The sequence below is a fragment of the Castor canadensis genome, chromosome 1 (genome assembly GCF_047511655.1).
Source record: "Castor canadensis chromosome 1, mCasCan1.hap1v2, whole genome shotgun sequence".
Lineage (NCBI taxonomy): Eukaryota > Metazoa > Chordata > Mammalia > Rodentia > Castoridae > Castor > Castor canadensis.
In genome coordinates, this window is record NC_133386.1 from 190203196 (window position 1) to 190222377 (window position 19182).

General features: G+C 36.2%; 1 protein-coding gene and 1 pseudogene across 1 annotated transcript; one reads left to right on the top strand and one right to left on the bottom strand.

Annotated features, from left to right (window-relative positions):
* Positions 1–1125: 1125 nt before the first annotated feature.
* LOC109678887 (olfactory receptor 4B1-like) lies at positions 1126–2058 on the top strand (annotated as a pseudogene).
* A 7872-nt stretch (positions 2059–9930) lies between these two features.
* On the bottom strand, positions 9931–11100 carry LOC109678882 (olfactory receptor 4B13-like). Its single transcript, XM_020154284.2, has one exon. It carries the CDS (start codon positions 11098–11100, stop codon positions 10168–10170), a length of 933 nt encoding a protein of 310 aa, XP_020009873.1. The 3' UTR covers positions 9931–10167.
* Positions 11101–19182: the final 8082 nt, after the last annotated feature.

A 19182-nucleotide genomic window follows, 5' to 3' on the forward strand; every position in this document is an offset into this window, starting at 1 on the left:
TAAGCTGATTTTGTATCCTCCAACATTGCTAAAGCTGTTTATGGTATTTAGGAGTTTTGGGGTGCAGTTTTTTAGGTCTTTAGGTGTAGGATCATGTCATCTGCAAATAGGGTTACTTTGACTATTTATTTACCTATATGTATTCTTTTTATTTCTTCTTCTTTCATTAAATCTCTGGCTAGGAATTCCAGGATTATGCTGAATAGAAGTGGGGAGAATGGGCACCCTTGTCTCATTCTTGACTAGGGGAAATAGTTTTAGTTTTTCTCCATTAAGTATGACTATGGCTATAGGTTTGTCATATACAGCCTTTGTAATGTTGAGGTACATTTCTTTTATTCCTAGTTTTCTTAGAGCTTTCATCATGAAGTGGTGTTGAATCTTATGAAAGGCTTTTTCTGCATCTATTGAGATGATCAAGTGGTTTTTGTCTTTGCTTCTATAAATGTGCTGTATTACATTTATTGATTTGTATATGTTGAACCACCCCAGGTAGTTGCAGTTTGATTCTGATTGATGCTTTGTCTTCTGCTTGTTGGGAGAGAAAAAAAGAGAGAGAGAGAGAAATGGCCAGGGGCTTTTTCCCCAGGGCAGGACATGCCTTGATGGCTGTGCTTTGCAGGATTTTCATGGATGTTAGGTACAATTAAAGGCTGATTTAAGGGTCAGTCTTTGAATTTTATGTACACCTGACAGGATGGTGGTTAGTATTTGGCTAGAAACAATCAGAATTTTCCAAGTGTAATTCTGATATCTCAAGGTGGTTTCTGGAGTCACAGAGTTTAGGATTTCTGATTCTCTACCCTAACCACTATCTTGGATCCTCTCTAGAAAGATTTCTATGCTGAAAGTCATTAGAAAGACTGATCCTGAGTCACAAATTTCACATGATTATAGGAAAATAACCATTTTTTGTGCAATTTCATTTTCTAGCAACAAAAATAAATTAAAAGAGCAAAGTGTTAAAATGCTAATATTTAATTTTGAATGAGTACATATTGGACAAGTGAATGATTAACAAGTAATATAGTCTCTCTGGAGTTGAGTGAAGTAGATAAATTGATGCTTCAATGTTTTATTTCAGGAATCTCATTATCTGCTGTCTAGCACATCTGAATTGAATATATGGCCACTACAAATAATGTGACTGAGTTAATTATTGTTGGCCTTTTCCAGGTCCCAGAGGTGCAGAGAGTGTGCTTTGTGTTATTTCTTTGTGTGTACCTGTCACAGTGGTAGGCAATAGCTTCATTGTTGTGACGGTCAGTGTCAGTAAAAGTATGGATTCCCCTATGTACATCTTCCTCAGCTACCTGTCCCTGGTGGACATTCGTTACTCTTCTACTGTTTCCCCTAAACTCATCACTGACTTTCTTGCCAAGATTAAGACCATCTCGCTGAAGGGCTGTCTGATTCAAATATTCTTCTTCCATTTCTTTGGGGTCACTGAGACCCTTTTGCTTGTGGTGATGGCCTATGACCGGTATGTGGCCATCTGCAAGTCTCTTCATTACATGAACATAATGAGCCATCAACTGTGTCATTTACTGGTGACTGGTTCCTGGCTGGGGGGCTTTTTTCACTCCATAATTCAGGTGCTTATGACCATCCAGCTGCCCTTCTGTGGTCCCAATGTGATTGATCACTATTTCTGTGATCTACAGCCATTATTCAAGCTTGCCTGTACTGACACCTTTGTAGAGAGGGTTATTGTATTGGCCAATATTGGCTTAACTGGTTTGTGCTCTTTTCTTATCTTGGTCTCCTCATATATTGTAATCTTAGTCAACTTGAAGAACCATTGTGCAGAGGGAAGATGCAAAGCCCTCTCCACTTGTGCTTCTCACATCACAGTGTTCATCTTGTTTTTTGGACCTGTCATCTTTCTCTACTTACGGCCATCATCCACCTACACTGAAGATAAACTGGTAGCTGTGTTCTACACAGTCATGACTCCTATGCTGAACCCCATCATCTACACACTCAGAAATGCAGAGGTGAAAATTGCCATGAGGAGACTGTGGGGCAAAAAGAACTCAAGAATGGAGTGAAAGGAGAGCTGAGGGATGGAACTGATTTAAAGAAATCTAGTCTGTTTTGAAGTGGACTTTGTTTTTTTGTGAGATATTCAAGAAATATCAGCAGCAAATGTAAGGGTAATATGCACCTCTCTGATTTTCCTTAGTAACTAAAGATTCCATAGTATCCTCATATAATGTCCACGAAAAGTTGTCATATATTCCCAGTGAACTTCATTTGCTGTATTATTTCCACTGTAATCATAGGTTTGGGTAATTTGAAGGCCCATACAAAGTAAGAATGCAGAGACATTTAAAGAGTTGTATTTTTTGCTGACAAATAGTAGTTATACTTCATTATAGTATGATATTTTAATTCATTTTATAAGGTGGAATTACCAGTTGAGCAAAATTGGCTTATCTGTTACTCGGACATTTTGCATCTCTCTGTGATGGAAAATTCAACATCCTCTTACTAGCTATCTTGAGACATTTAAGTTAATTATTGTCAACTCATAGTTATCCAGCTATACTACAGAACATTAAGAGCTATTTTTAAACCCTACTAATCCAAGTTTAGAAAGAACATTTCTGATAAATGTTTTATAGTTCAAAGATATTCTTCTCCCTTTTTTCTTAGTCTCTGCTTTACTTGAACTCTCTCAGGATAGCAATTTATATTTCATTTAAAAAGACAACCAACCTGCAGAATTATCAAGGGATATTTGAGAATCAGTTTGTTGATCTGATTATCTCTCTTGTATTATAAAAAAAATGTGTCAATGAAAATTTTACCCAGGAAATTTTCTATTTTTCTCATTGGTTGTTATATTCTTATACCATAGACCACATGATTATGGTCACCAGAAAAGTCCCTGGATCAATTTGAGTTTTTGTGACATGTTGGTATAAAAGATTGCTACCATGATATATTTGATATATTGTAAAAACTTTCATAAATGCCACAATGTACCCCTAGTACACCAATAAAAAATAAATTATATCATCTAATAATGATTTAAAATATTGTCTTTTTTTGTACTTCTTCATTTATTCACATATGCATACATTGTTTGTGCCATTTCTCTCCCTGACCCTCCCTTGCCTCCTCCCTCTACCACCCCAACCCCCCTCACTTCCAGGCAGAACCTGTTCTTCCCTTTTCTCCAATTTTAGTGAAGAGAAGACATAAGCAATAATAAGAAAAAGTGTTTTTGCTAGTTGACATAAGGATAGCTATGCTGAGAGATTCCTAACATTGCTTTTATGCCCAAGTGTGTTACAACCCAAGTTGATTCATCTCTACCTGACCTTTTCACTAGTTCCTGATCCCCTTCCCATACTGACCTCTGTCACTTTAAAGGTTTCTGTATTAGCTCCTCTATGGTGGAGACATCAGACACTTTCATGTTTTGGGTATCCTACCTATCCTCATACATCCTGTATGTGCACTCCCCTTGGCAGGTGACCCAAGTCCAACAACATTACTGCATTTGCCCTAGATCTAAAGTCCACATATGAGGGAGAACATATGAATTTTGCCCTTCTAAGCCTGGCTAACCTCGCTCAGAATGATGATCTCCAGTTCCATCCATTTACCTGGAAATAATATTTCATTCTTCTTCAGAGTTGAATAAAATTCCATTGTGTGTAAGTACCACATTTTCTTCCTCCATTCATCTCTAGTGGGGAATCTTGGCTATTTCCATAACTTGGCTATTCTGAAAAGTGCTGCTATTCACAAAAAAAAAAAAAAGGATGAAGGTTCCTTTTTCCCCACACCCTCACCAACACTTGTTGGTGGTGGTGTTTTTGATGATGGCTATTCTAACAGGGGTGAGGTGGAAACTTTCTGTGGTTTTGATTTGCATTTCATTTTTGGCTAGAGATAATGAGCATTTTTTCATGTGTTTTTTGGCTATTTGAATTTTATCTTTTCAGAAAGATCTGTTTAGTTCAGTTGCCCATTTCTTTATTGGTTCACTGATTTGAGGAGAGTTTAGTTTTTTAAGTTCCCTGTATATTCTGGTTATCAGTCCTTTGTCTGATGGATATCTGGCAAATATTTTCTCCCACTCTGTAGGTGGTCTCTTGTTGTGCAGAAGCTTTTTAATTTTATGTAGTCCCATTTGTCCATCCATTCTCTTAGTTGCTGAGCTGCTGGAGTTCTATTGAGGAAGTCCTTGCCTATACCTATTACTTCCAGAGTATTCCCTACTCTTTCCTGTACTAACTTCAGACTTTCAGGTCTGATATTAAGGTCCTTGATCTATTTTTAGTTTAAACTAGTACAGGGTGATAAATATGGTTCTAGTTTCAGTTTTTTGCAGATGGATAACCATTTTTCCCAGCAACATTTGTTGAAGAAGCTGTCTTTCTCTATCATTTATTTTTGGCGACTTTGTCAAAAATAAGGTGGGCATAGTTGTGTGTATTCAACTCCGGGTCCTCTGTTCTGTTCCACTGGTCTTCATGTCTGCTTTTGTGCAAGTACAATGGTGTTTTTATTGCTACTGCTTTGTAAAATTGTTTGAATTGGGTGTTGTGATACCTCCAGCATTACTCTTTATGCTGAGTATTGCCTTGGTGGTCTCTTTTGTTTCCAAATGAATTTTAGGGTAGATTTTTCAATCTCTGTGATGAATGTCATTGGGATTTTGATGGGAATTGCATCAAATATGTAGATTGCAAATATGTAGATGGATTGATTCTACAATCCATCAGCACCAGAGATCTTTCCACCTTCTGTAGTCTTCCTCCATCTCTGTCTTCAGGGATTTATAGAGGTCATTCACATCCTTTGTATAGTTTAATCTTAGGTATTTGAGTTTTTTGAGGCTAATGTAAATGGATTTGTTTTCATATATTCTTTCACAGTTTGTTAGTTATTGGTGTATAGAAAAGCTAATGATTTTTGTAAGTTGATTTTGTATCCTGCCACCTTGTTGTAGATGTTATGGTGTTTAGGTGTTTTGGGGTAGAGTTTTTTAGGTCTTTAAGGTATAGGATTATATCATCTCTAAATAGGGGTATTTTGACAGTTTCTTTACCTATTTGTATTCCTTTTTCTTCTTCTTGCCTAATTGCTCTGGCTAGGAATTCCAGTACTATGTTGAATAGGAGTGGAGATAGTGGGCACCCTTGTCTCATTCCTGATTTTAGGGGAAATGGTTTCAGATTTTCACCATTAAGTATGATGTTGGCAATAGGTTTGTCCTACATAGGCTTTACAATGTTGATGTACTTTCCTTCTATTCCTAGTTTTCTTAGAGCTTTTATCATGAACTGGTGTTGGATCTTGTAGAATGCTTTTTCTGCATCTATTGAGATGATCAAGTGGTTTTTGTCTTTGCTTCTATTAATGTGCTGCATTACATTTATAGATTTCCATATGTTGAACCACCCCTGCATCCCTGAGATGAAGCTGACTTTTTCATGGTGAATGATCTTTCTGATTTGTTGTTGGATTCAGTTTGCCATTATTTTACTGAGGATTTTTGAATTGTTGTTCATTAAGGAGATAGGCCTATCATTCTCCTTTTTGGAAGTGTCTTTGTCTCCTTTGGAGGTGTTTTGGGATGAGTGTAATACTGGCTTCATAAAATGAGTTAGGCAGTGTTCCTTCCCTTTCTATTTCATGGAGCAGTTTAAGGAGGGTTGGTATTAGTTCTTCTTTAAAGGTCTGATAGAATTCATCAGGTCCTGGACTTTTCTTTTTTGGGAGACTCTTTATTGCTGCTTCAATTTCATTTTGTGTTATAGATCTATTTAGGTGATTAATATCCTCTTCATTCAACTTTGGATGGTCATAAGTATCTAGAAATCTGTCCACTTCTTCAAGATTTTCAAAATTGCTAGAATACATGTTGTCAAAGTAGTCTCTGATTATTTCCTGGATTTTGTGGCATTTATTGTCATCTCCCTTTTTGCTGATGAGGTTTTTTTCTCTCCTCATTTTAGTCAAATTTGCCAGGGTCTGTCAATCTTATTTATTTTTTCAAAGAATCAGCTTTTTGTTTGTTGATTCTTTGTATGTTTTTTGTTTTTGTTGTTTCTATTTCATTGATTTCAGCCCTTATTTTTATTATTTCTCTCTTTCTGCTTGTTTTGGGATTTGCTTGTTCTTCTTCTTCTAGGATTTTGAGACTTAGCATTAGGACATTGATTTGAGATCTTTTGTCATTCTAATATATGCAGTCATAGAGATAAACTTTCTTCTTAGGACTGCCTTTGCTGTGTCCCATAGGTTTTGGTAGGTCATGATTTCATTTTCATTAACATCCAGGAACCTTTTAATTTCCTCTTAATTTCTTCAATAACCCATTGATCATTGAGCAATGTGTTGTTTTGCTTCCAATTGTTTCCATGTTTTTACTGTTGTTTTTGTTGTTGAGTTCTATTTTTAATGCATTGTGATTAGATAGAATGCATGGGATTATTTCTATTTTCTTATATTTGCTGAGGCTTGCTTTGTGCCCTAAGATGTGATCAATTTTGGAGAAGGTTCCATGGGCTTCTGAGAAGAATGTATATTGTGCAGAAATTGGATGAAATAATCTATAGACATCAGCTAGGTACATTTGATCTGTGGTGTGATTTAGTTCTAGAATTTCTTTATTGATTTTTTGTTTGGATGACCTATCTATTGGTGATGGGGGAGTATTAAAGTCTCCCACTACCACTGTGTTGGGGTCTACATATGTTTTAGGTTCTTCAGAGTTGTTTGAGGAAATGGGTGCATTGACATTGGGTGCATATAGGTTGATAATTGTTATTTCCTTTTGGAGTATTTATTAGAATGGAGTGTTCTTTATTTCATTTGATCAATGTAAGTTTGAAGTCTACTTTGTCTGAGATAAGTATTTCTACTCCTGCCTGTTTTGGGGGGCCATTGGCTTGGTAAATCTTCATCCAGTCTTTCACCTAAGCCAGTGCTTATTTCTATCAATGAGATGGGTCTCCCATAAGCTACAGATTGTTGGATCTTCCTTTTAATCCACTTTGCCAAATGGTGTCTTTTGATGGGGGAATTAAGTCCATTAACATTCAGTGTTAGCATTGATAGGTATGTGGTGATTCCTGTCATTTAGTTGTTTTTGTTGTTTAAGAGTTTGATTGTGTGCAGCTGAGCCAATGTTACTCTCTTCTTTATTGTCTTTTCTTCTCCTGTGGTTTGGTACTGCTTGTCCTTTCATGGTTTTGCTTGCTTTCATTTTTTGTGTGCAGGATTCCTTGAAGAATCTTTTAGTGGTGGCTTGATGGTCATATATTGTGTTAGTTTCTGCTTATCATGAAAGACTTTAATTGCTCCATCTATTTTGAATGATAGTTTGGCTGGGTAGAATATCCTAGGGTTGAAGTTATTTTCATTCAGTGCCCAGAAGACCTCATTCCATGCTCTTCTTGGTATTAAGGTTTCTGTTTAGAAATCTGCTGTGATTTTTATGGAATTACCTTCGTATGTTATTTGTTTTTTCTCTCTTAAATCATTCAATATTCTTTCTGTGTTCTCCGTGCTTGTTGTTTTAAAGATAATATGTTGTGCAGTAGTTCTATTTTGGTCAAGTCTGTTTGGTGTCCTGGAGGTTTTCTGTACCTGTAACTTTTTCTAGATTTGGGAAATTTTCTGTTATTATTTTATTGAATATGTTACAGATTCCTTTTGCTTATACTTCTTCTCCTTTTCAATGCCCATGATTCTCAGGTTTGGTCATTTGATGGAGTTGGTGAGTTCTTGCATACTCCTTTCACAGGTCTTGAGTTGTTTGACTAATAGAGCCTCAGTTTTTCCTTGAATTTCCATTTCATCTTCAAGTTCTGAGATTCTGTCTTCTGCTTGTTCTAGTCTGATGGAGTGGCCTCAGTGGCCTTCTATTGTGTTTTATACTTCTGTTTATGTATTATCAAATTTAATATTGAAAATAATCTTATGAAGTTTAAACTTGAGTTAGTCTTATTAAATTTAGGCAAAAGCAGTTTTTCAGAGAAGTTAAGCAACCTTACTACAACAACCTAAGGAATTTCAGAACTTGAGCTCTTAAAATTTTAACGGGAAGAGATAGGTGCCCACAATGAATGTGTTCAAGAAGAATCTATGAGAGTTGACTTAGCAAACATTGCACACAGGCCTCAAGGGTTGTTTATTCAACAAGTATTTATGAAACATCTACTACATGCATGGTATTCACAGCTGCAAAGAAGAGTAACAAAGAATAGTCCTGCCCTTGACAGCTTACAGTCTAATGAGAAACATATATAAATAATTATAAGAGATAATAGGGCGATGATGTCATAAATGTAAAATAATAATGGAAAGGAGACCCCATTCTACCCAAGGAGGAAGATAGTCAGTAAAGGCCTTATAAGGGAAGCAATTTTCACCTTGATCTTAAGAACTTAAAGTATTTTTCCATCTCAAAAAGAAAGGTAATCATTCCAGACACAATAGCACAATAGGCACATTTCCTCTGGATTAATGATAGCTACTGTGACAAGGTTAGTGGAGACACCAAAGAAAATAAGGAAGATTTATGGTGTACTTACAAACACCATTCACCTAAATATTGGTCAATACAGACAGGAGAAACAGAAAATCTTTAAGGCATATAGCATCCCCAACATGCTCCATTCCAACTCCTCCAGGAAAGCTACAGACACTAGTTCACCTAATCTTCACAAAAGGTGGACAAATTCAGTCCATTGGGTTTGTAATTTCAAAACTGAAACAGGCTAATTTTATTATGTTCTCTAAATTTCTCACAATGCTATGGAACTACAGTTTTATGTGGAGATTCTGAGTGGTGAAATAACAACATAGACACAACTCTCAGCTCACTTCAAGAGAAATACAGACATTAATGGAATAAGCATGATATGATCTATACTTTTACTTCTACATGAGACTAAAAATTATTTCCTTTTTGTGAAAAATGTTTAGATAAACCCAAAGACTATTTTTTGTGCCAACATGTCAGAAGATGTAGAGAATTTTCTGATGATCAGAATCATATGGTCTATGGTACAAGATTCCAAGAGTCAATCAGAAGAATAGAGATTGAAGTGAGGGGGGTTGTGGGGAACAAGGGAGAGGTTGGGGGTGGGGGACAGAAATGGCCCAAACAATATATGCACATATGAATAAACGAATAAATTTTAAAAATTAAAAAAAGAACAATAGAAAAATTCAACAGAATTTTTAAACCTTTTGAAATCACTGTACAAAGAGGAATAATGTAGAAAGGAGAAAAATGTAGGAGATTAACCAGTTCAGGATATAATACATATATATATGGAAATGTCATAATGAAACTCCCTGTATAGCTATCTTAAACAAAACAAATGTCTTTTTTCAAAAATAAACAATAAGAAAGTAAAACAGGCCCTGTCTGGGGATTGGTAGCCATGAGAGTGGGAGGATATAAGGAAAGGATAGAGGGTGACTTTGGTGGAAATTTATGTACTCAAGTATGAAAATGGAAAAACGAGATCTGTCAAAACCATTCAAAAAGGGGCAGTGGTTTGGTGAAGGAGAATGATGGAGGGGTGCATTTAACTAAGATATACTTTAAGCACTTTTGTAAATGTCACAATGTACAACAATAATAATGTAATAAAAATTTTAAAATAAATCAAAATAAAGAAATTCAAAGACAGATATAAACATTGCAAGAGAAAATCAGATTGGTATCCTCACCGGCAAATATCCCATGATAATTCCTTTATTTGGTTTCCTTTTTAAATGAAATATAGGTTGTTACCATAACTGTTTGAACTCAGGAACAAGGAAAGAAGGAAGGATGGAAGGGAGGGAGAAAAAGAGGAACATACAAAGGACAATAGGTGATTTTTGTCTTCAAAACACTTGTCAAAATATTCTTGTTTACATTTACACTTGGTTTGATCCTTCCAATTACTCACACCAGTGATCCTGGTTAGTCTCATAGAAGAATTCAGTTCTATAACATTCAGCACAACTATCTGACATCTGTCCTTGGAATATTACACCAAGATACCAAGGAGTCATGGTTACTAAGGCAAATCATAAGTCAGAAACATAAATTCTTTAAATTTGTTGCTAATGTTATTACCAATCCTAATCAAAGCAAAACTTATTTCAACAACACATATTAAACAAACATACATATTTTTATCACTTTTCCATCACTGAGTTCTGCTTTTTGACCCACAACTTCCTCATGACATTTTTCACCTCTGCATTTCTGTGAGTATAGATAATGGGGCTCAGCATGGGGGTGATGACTGTGTAAAGCACAGCAACAAGTTTGTCCACAGTGAAGGTGGAGGAAGGTCTCATGTAGATGAAGGTGGCTGGTCCAAAGAACAAAATGACCACTGTGATGTGAGAGGCACAGGTAGACAGGGCCTTGCGCCTCCCCTCTGCAGAATGGTTTCTCAAACTGAACAGGATGATGACATAGGAGGAGACCAAGAGGAGGAGGGAGAAGATAGAAATTAGCCCACTGTTGACCAACACAATAACCCCCTCCACTAAAGTGTCAGTGCAAGCAAGCTTGAATAATGGATGGAGGTCACAGAAATAATGGTCAATTACATTGGGACCACAGAAGGGCAAGGGAATGGTAATAAGAACCTGAATTATGGAGTGAAAAAAGCCCCCCAGCCAAGAACCAGCCACCAGCATGTGACACCATTGGTGATTCATAATGTTCATATAATGAAGAGACTTGCAGATGGCCACATAGTGGTCATAAGCCATCACCATAAGCAAAAGGATCTTAGCAGCTCCAACGAAATGAGAGAAGAATATCTGAGCCAGACAGCCCTTTAAAGAGATGGTTTTAATCTTGACAAGTAAGTCAGTGATGAATTTAGGGACAATAGTAGAGGAGTAACAGACCTCCACCAAGGACAGGTAGCTGAGGAAGATATACATGGGGGAATGCAGACTCTTCCTGACACTGACAGTCACAACAATGAGACCATTGTCCACCAGTGTAGCCAGGTACACTGGAAAAAAGACCACAAAGCACACTATTTGCACCTCTGGATCCTGGAAAAGGCCAGTGAAAATTAACTCAGTCACATTGTTAGTAGTGGCCATGGAGTCAATTCAGGTGTGCTAGACATCAGATAGTGAGAATCCTGCAATAAAACAATGATTTTTCACTTATTCACCACATGGAAAGCACTATAGAGAGCAGAAACCAATTTATAACACATTTACTACTCAATTTTTTTCGAATGTGTTCTTATTCAATATTAAATATTAGCAATATAAGACTTCATATTATTTTTAGTTCCTGAAAATGGAAATTTAGAGACATGATTATTTACCCATAATTGCACAAAAACAGTAAATTCTAAGACTCTGAATATTCTTGATAACTTTCTGTCCATGGATCTTTTTAATTCACTATGAGTATTCTGAATTTGGAAAACTATTCACATAAATACCCTGTGCTAGTATTATCTTCACTGCATTTTGTTAGTTCTTTCTCTTGGGGAAATCCCTTTGACACACTTCTACTACTGTTTACTTCTTCTGTGCTACAGGGAATGTCTTAGTCCATTTTCCATTACTTTACCTGAAGACCACAGACTGGTCATTTATAAGGAATAGCATATCGTACTAAAGGCTGGTAGCTCCAAAAGCTTGATTCAGGTCCCTGTTCAGTAGTCCTTCCTGAACTTGGCATGGCAAAAGATACTGCATGGTAAGAGAGACCAAGCATGCCAAGGAGACATCCCATTTATAACCATGCTGTAACCTTCTATAACCCTCATCTCCAAATACCATAAATTTTCCACCATGAATTACATGGTATCCAGCAAAATCACACCAGGTTATATTCTCACTGGAAATCCTCCTCTATCCCAACATCAATTTTTTTTTACAAAATCAGAGAACAGAAAAGCAGAATAGGTCCTATCTAGGAGAGTTGGTATCAGTGGGATTAGGGAGGATGTGGGGAAAAGGTGTGAGAGAATGATTATGATGCAAATACTGCATACACATGTATGTAAGTGAGACCTGTTGAAACTATTCCAGGAATGAGGGGGGAGGGGATAAAGGAGAATGATGGAGGGGGTAATTCAACTATGTACTTCTGCAAGTGTCACAATGTACTCCCAGAACAATAATAAAGTAAATAAATACATAAATAAAGCACAGTATTTCCCTTAGCCAAAATATCCTCTCTTTATTCTCTCAAATCCTACTTATTTTCCAAGTACAATCCTAGTCTTGTTTGTTCAATGAGTCTTATCTTCTCTACTACAAGCACTGTAAAAATACTTCTTCAACATTCACAGAATAAATTCTAATATTCTTAGGAGTTCAAAGTCCTTCTTAAATGGCTCTTATCCTGCCTTTGTACCCTTATACTCATTTTCCAAATAAACACTACATAGTGATTTCCTAACATGTTATCCATTCTTCTCTGTTAAATATTCCATCTTTCTACACTGCACAAAGAACCTCACTACTACAAGAATAAAATACTCTCACCTTCTGTTCCTATGACATATTGTCACACATATTTCATAATACTTAACAGGTTATTCAGTAATTGTGGTGCATGTGTTTTATCTTCCACAAAAAATATACTATTCCAGATTTCAAAATTGTTAATATTTTCTTAATCATTATTATTTTCCTTTTAATACAGTCATAGTTAGCATTTCAATAGTATTTATTGTACATCACATACTTTATAATAACTCTGTATGCATTAATTCATTCATTTTTGATGAGAAATTTGTCAATGTATCTAATTATTATCATCCCTTTTGTACATAAAAAGAAACAGATAAGTCAATTAACTTACCAAAGATTACATAGTAGTAGAGCCAGGATTAAAAATGAGGCAGCTTAACCACAGACTCTGTGCCCATTATTCAAAACAGTACACCAGTAGCAGCTTTAGTGTATGCACATATACATAAATGAAGAGTTCAAGTTAAATATGACATTTTGTAAAAAGTTGAAATTATATTTAGTTGCTTACATAACCTCTGATCTGTGCTTTACTCAATCTATTTTCAACCCATTCATTAACAAAATATACTGGAACCAATCTGAGACTTCACTCAGAGGTTGATTAATTGTGTAAGATCCAGTGTTTCTTGGTTCCATCCTCAACAGGAGAAATATATGATAGCTTTCCTCTTTGAAAACTACTTTGCAATGTCATCCCTGTCTTTTCTGAGTTTATTCCTCTGTCCTTTTCTGCAAATCCCAATTACCAAATCCCACTATAGATCCCACTTAATTGGTGAGAAATACAATCCACTCTCTACCCACAATGTGTCCTTAAAAAGAAGCATAAAAAGATAAGGGGACCAGCATATAAGGGCAACAATCAATATGTGAGCATGTAGAGTTTACAATGAGTAAAGCCCTGGACTTCGGGTCAGAGTATCACAATAGAATGCAAAGAATAGCAACTAAAGAAAAATATGAGAAAGGTGCACATGCCAATGTGCCTTACCTGAGAGTGAAGTAATAAAATATCCTTGCCACTCATGGACTCCCACTTGGTGAGTCCCAAATGGTAATTCAAGGAATTCAAATTCTGGGAAAGACTTACACAATAAAAATTCCTTAAATTCATTCCTCCACCCCAAAAATGATTCAAACAATCACCTCATTTCACAAATGAGCCTTTGTGACCATAAGAGAAAAATTAAGTTCCCAACATCATCTGTCTGCTTAGAAACTTTGCCTCTTACTTTTCTATTCATGTCTCCTACCTTATGTCAGAAGAGCTGCTATGTTCTTGCTCTGCCTTGGAATAATAAATAGAACAAAAAAGATTTCAAATACAATTGATATGTCCCCAATTCAGCATGAAGTTAGCCACTCAGTCATAGTAAACTACTACTCAAGAACATATTCAGGTTTGTGAGAACTAGGCTGGAAAGAACTACTGGATTCTTCCCTTTAAATCCTAGTCCTTGAGCGAATTCACTACATTACTACTGAAGACCCCAGGGAACCAAGTCCAGCTCACACTCATCTAAGGAACTCTTAAGAGGAGAGCTATAAGATTATAGGGAACTATTATTGTAATTCCTTATGCTTATAATGAGGTACCAGAGGTAGATATTAATTGGCTCCCCAAAACCATACTCTAATAATTTGTTGCTCAGAAATCAGTGCTCTTTCAAATATCAGGCTGTCTTTATGATATGTGGTAGTTGTTGCTACTGCAAGTCAAGGGCTGGTTTTGTCCCAACAGACAAATCACCAATGGCCCTGAGAGCATTTACAAAACAAAGTAGATGTCTAAGACAAATAACCAACAAAGGAAAATTCAGGACATCTTATGAGAATTAGTGCTTGGGTTTGTAATATTCAAGAAATAAACAAAATCCATAAACAGAGCAAAGTCAGAGATTACAAGATCCTGTTTTGGATGTAGCTATCCTACCATACACACAAAGTCCAAAGGTTGTGATTAAATGCTGAGATCCTTGAACTATTCATAATAAATTACCAACACACTATAATCAAGGGACTAAATTCCTCCATGGAATTCCTTTTCCTTATAGTGAAACTTTGTCAAATAAACTATGACTGGGGAAAAGCTTCAAAATCTGTTTCAATTTAATTATTTTATGGTCATTTCCAAATTGTTTTTGTACCCAATAAGAAGAAGATACAAATACAAAGTTAATCCTAACATATGAATAGGGCTTTTGCCTAGACTTGCCTACTGAAAGTACTTACCAGAGTGAACAAAGTAAAAAATACCCTTCATTCAAGAGTTGACTTTCTGACTATAGCCATGCCATTTCCACTTCTATATAAAAATGAGTTAGCCTAGACTATATTCATTACATGTTTCAATTCCAACATGTATTCATGTGTAATATTCATGTAGAATGTTATTTAGTCTATTCATAACTTTGTTTCTTAGTCAGTGATGATTGTGGTCACAATTATGGAAAATGACAAGAATTTCCTGTGGGAGATATGCATTCATCTATCCACTCATTCATCCACACATTCATCTATCCACTGAGTCCCTTGCAGTGCTAGGAACTGTTCTAGGTATTAGAGACTAAACAGTGAAAAACAAAGTCTCTCAACTCATGAAGATCACATCCTTCATATCTCCCACAGGACATCTCATAATGGAAATATGACCGAAAATAAACAAATGAGATTATGTGTGCAATTTACACTGTAATAAGCCCTATGAATAAGAGAAGAAACACTTAAGAATGGCAGGAAGTGCTGGTGGGCATTATTTCATAGGTGGTAACAAGAAAAGGTCATCTCCAGTCAAGAAATTAGGGTATTGACCTACAGGAATGCAACACAGGTTACTCCAGAGGCATCTGCACACCCATGTTTATTGCTTATTGCATCTATTCACAACAGCCAAGTTATGGAAACAGCCAAGATAGTGGGGAAACAGCCCCACTACTGACAAATGGGTTAAGAAAATGTGGTATTTATGCACAATGGAATTCTACTTAATCATGAAGAATGAAATCTTATCATTAGCAAGTAAATGGTTGAAACTGGAGAACCATTCTCAGCGAGGTTACCCAGGCTCAGAAGACCAAAAAGCGTATGTTCTCCCTCATAAGTGGACTTTAGATCTAGGGCAAATACAGCAATATGATTGGACTTGGGTCACATGATAAGGTGAGAGCACACACGGTAGGTATGGGGATAGGTAACAAACCCAAAAATCATGATAGTATTTGAAATCCTCACTGCAGAGGAACTAATACAGAAACTTTAAAGCAACAGATGTCAATGTGAGAAGGGGATCAGGAGCTAGAGATGAATCAACTTAGAATGTAACACGTTTATACATGGAAGCAATGCTAGGAATCTCCCTGTATAGCTATCCTTATCTCAACTAGCAAAAATGTTTTGTCTTTCTTATTGTTTATACGCTCTCCTCAACAAAATTAGAGATAGGGACAGAACAGATTCTGCCTAAAAGCAAGGGGGGTGGGGGAAAAAATGGAAAAGGAGGGGAGAGGGGGAGAAGGGGAAGAAATGGCCCAAACAATGTATGCACATATGAATAAATGAGAAAAAAAAGAAATTAGGGTATTGAGCCAGGGTGGTAACAATGAAGAATTTAAGAAGTGATCAGATTATGAGTACATTCTGAAGATAGAACTACAAGATTTGCTGGTGTTTTGACTAAGAAAGAGGAAGAAAATTTTGAGAATACCTCCAAGTTTTTTTTTTTTTGATTAATCAGTCAGGCCAGACTTTCTTTATCCTCACATAGGCATAACTATAGTGAAAGTGTGGAGCAGGGAAGATCAGAACTTTAATTTGGGATGTGTTAAATGAAGTTATGTTTCAAATTTCCCAGCCAAGTTGTTGACTAGATAGGTGAATACACATAACAAAGTTCATGGATGAGGCCCAAGTTAGAGGTATATATGTCTGAGAGTCATCGATGCATGAATACTTTTGAGAGCTACAACGAGGTGTCTTCACAAACTGAGAATTACAACAGGGGGTTGTGAATAAAGTTCTATGCTTACTGGCTTAGAATGTGAAGAAATGAGAAGGAAACAGAAAAGGAAGCTGAGAAAGAGTGGCTAATGGAAAAGCAACCAGAGAGAAAGGTGTCATGGAAATGAAGGGAAGTTATTGTTTAAAGAGGGAATATTTAGTTGTACCCAGTGCTACAAAAGGTCCTTCAACAAAGTGGTTAATCATGACACAAGAAATTGCACAGGCCTTAAAAGTCTATTCTTTAAGTAAGGGTGGAGAGATCAGGGAGGAGGACTGACTGGGCATGGCACATGGCTGCTGCCGGTGCCTCTTCTCCCAACCACCTGTGATGTGGCTTTGGGTGATGAGCAAGCAACCATTTGAGGATGAGCAGAAGAGCTGGTTAATGAGATCCTGCAATCAGAGTCAGTCATCCATAAAGTCACTGGGATACTGGACAGGAGGAATGTACTCCTGACCCTGATTGTTAACTACATGTTTGAAGCAGAAGTAAACACTAGAAAATCCTTATACATATGAGTTAGTTTCATGGCCACTAATGGCATTTGTATACTTAAGTTTAGATTTTGGTTATTTAAAATTCACTTCAATGAAAAATCATTTCTCAATGACATTAGATATATTTCAAGTGCCCAGTAGCCATGAGGCTCAAGCTATTATGTATTAGCACAGATGAAAAACATCTCCATTATCAGAAAAACTTCTATTGGCAACCTTGACCTAAACTATAAAAGCTTCAAAAAACAGGTTAAATGCCTTGTAACCTACATAAAGTGACACTCTCAGTCTTGTGTGCCATTGCATTCCTTGTACTTAGATCTAAGCCAGATTGTAAGTTATGTTCAGTCACATTGAATAAATTCTTGTTTATTTTATTTTAAGTAAATTCTCAAATGAAGCCTGAAGCCTTCAAAATGGTGATTAAATAATCTCTGTTATAATTTGACTCTGTGGTAGAACCCACCATTATAAATCATGTTTAAGAAAAACTTTTAATCACATGGAAAATTATACAAAAATCCCAAGATTACATGCCATACTTACATCACTTCTCCCCTTCCTCCTTAGAGATAGAGCAGAAACCTGATTCTTACAGCAATACATTTCACATAGAATCAAATATTAGAGTCTCCAGCCTGCTTTACAATTGAGAGTGGCCTTGTGGTTGTTAGCAAATAAGATAAAAACAAAAGTACTAAGTGGCCCCTTAGAAGAATTGCCAAAAATCCAAAGCAATCAACTTATCTTCCTTTTTCTATTTCTTGCCCCCTGAAATATAAATAAAATTCTGTAGCTGAGAAGTCTCTCAAAGACTAAAATGGTAAAATTAGACTATTAGTGATTCTGTGAATTAGAAACACATTTAAATATTTCATAACATTCTCTGACACTTAAAAATGGGGAAATAACCTGCTTTCCTTTAATTTCTGTGTTCTTTGAAGTGAGATCAGATCAAAATGAGTAATTAGCTTTAAACAGACCCACCACATCTCAGCCCTCAGAAAGTGAGGTAATCCCTGAGAATTTTGACAGTTCAGATAGAGTACATGTTACCAACCTGTGCAGTTCTCCATTACTCAGAAGTCATTGATAATGTTCTGTCCATAGCCTACAGTAAGGAAATCAAATCTATACATGAGTAAGGGACCCTATCATGGTCAGAATCCTAACATCCTAGCCTGCTTTAATGCATGCAAGGTATCCAGAGAAGGCAGGGTAGCTCCACTGTGTTTAGGTTTGGATATAAAATATCTTACCAAAACATAAAAGCATCCAGAATAAAAAATAATGGGGAGACTATGTTACAGTCAATATGATTTAACAAACAATTAACTGAATCCCTATGACAAGCAAGGTACTATTATGCACTTGAAAGGAATTCAATAAAAAAGCATGTTTACTGTCCCTCCAAGAAGTCTCAAAGGGGAAAAATTGCCAACTAGCACTTGAAAACTTTAAGGCAGAATCAGGACCTATGCTGAATAAATATACAGGACAGAAAAACAGAGTTAGAAGTTATACACACATCACACTGAGTAATATATATGACCAATACGATATTGATGGTGGGCAGGAGTGGTGATTAATATTTATTGAGAGCCCTGTTCTCTGAACCATTTTCTTTCCACAAATATTTACTCATGTATTATCTGATTTGATATTCAAAATAATCATATGACTTTCACTCAAGTGATAGTTTTATTAAATTTAGGCAAAAATAATTATTTTGGGAAGTTAGGTAACTTGGATCTTGGATTGTGGTTGACAGGCAATTTTAACAACCTAAGGAATATCAGAGCTTGAGCTCTTAAAATTTTATGAAGAAGAGATGAAGAACCAACAATGAAAGTGTTCAAGAAGAATCTATGAGTTGATTTAGCAAGAATTTCACCCAGGTCTCAAGGGTTGTTTATTCAACATGTACTTATGAAGCATCGATGACATGCATCATATACAGAGCTGCAGGAAGAGGGGAAAACAGATAGCCCTGCCCTCAAGAGCTTACAGTCTAATGAGAAAAACATGTAAATAATTACAGTGAATGTGATAGGGTAATGATGTCATAAGTGTAAAATGACTATGGAAAAAAAACCTGATTCTATCCAAGGAGGAGGAAGGTCAGAAAAAAACTTCTAAGAGCAGTAATCTTCACCTAGATTGTAAGGACAAGCATTTTGCCATTTC

Coding starts and splice junctions, on each gene's coding strand:
- LOC109678882 (XM_020154284.2), bottom strand. CDS start 11,100: ATGGCCACTACTAACAATGTGACTGAGTTAATTTTCACTGGCCTTTTC.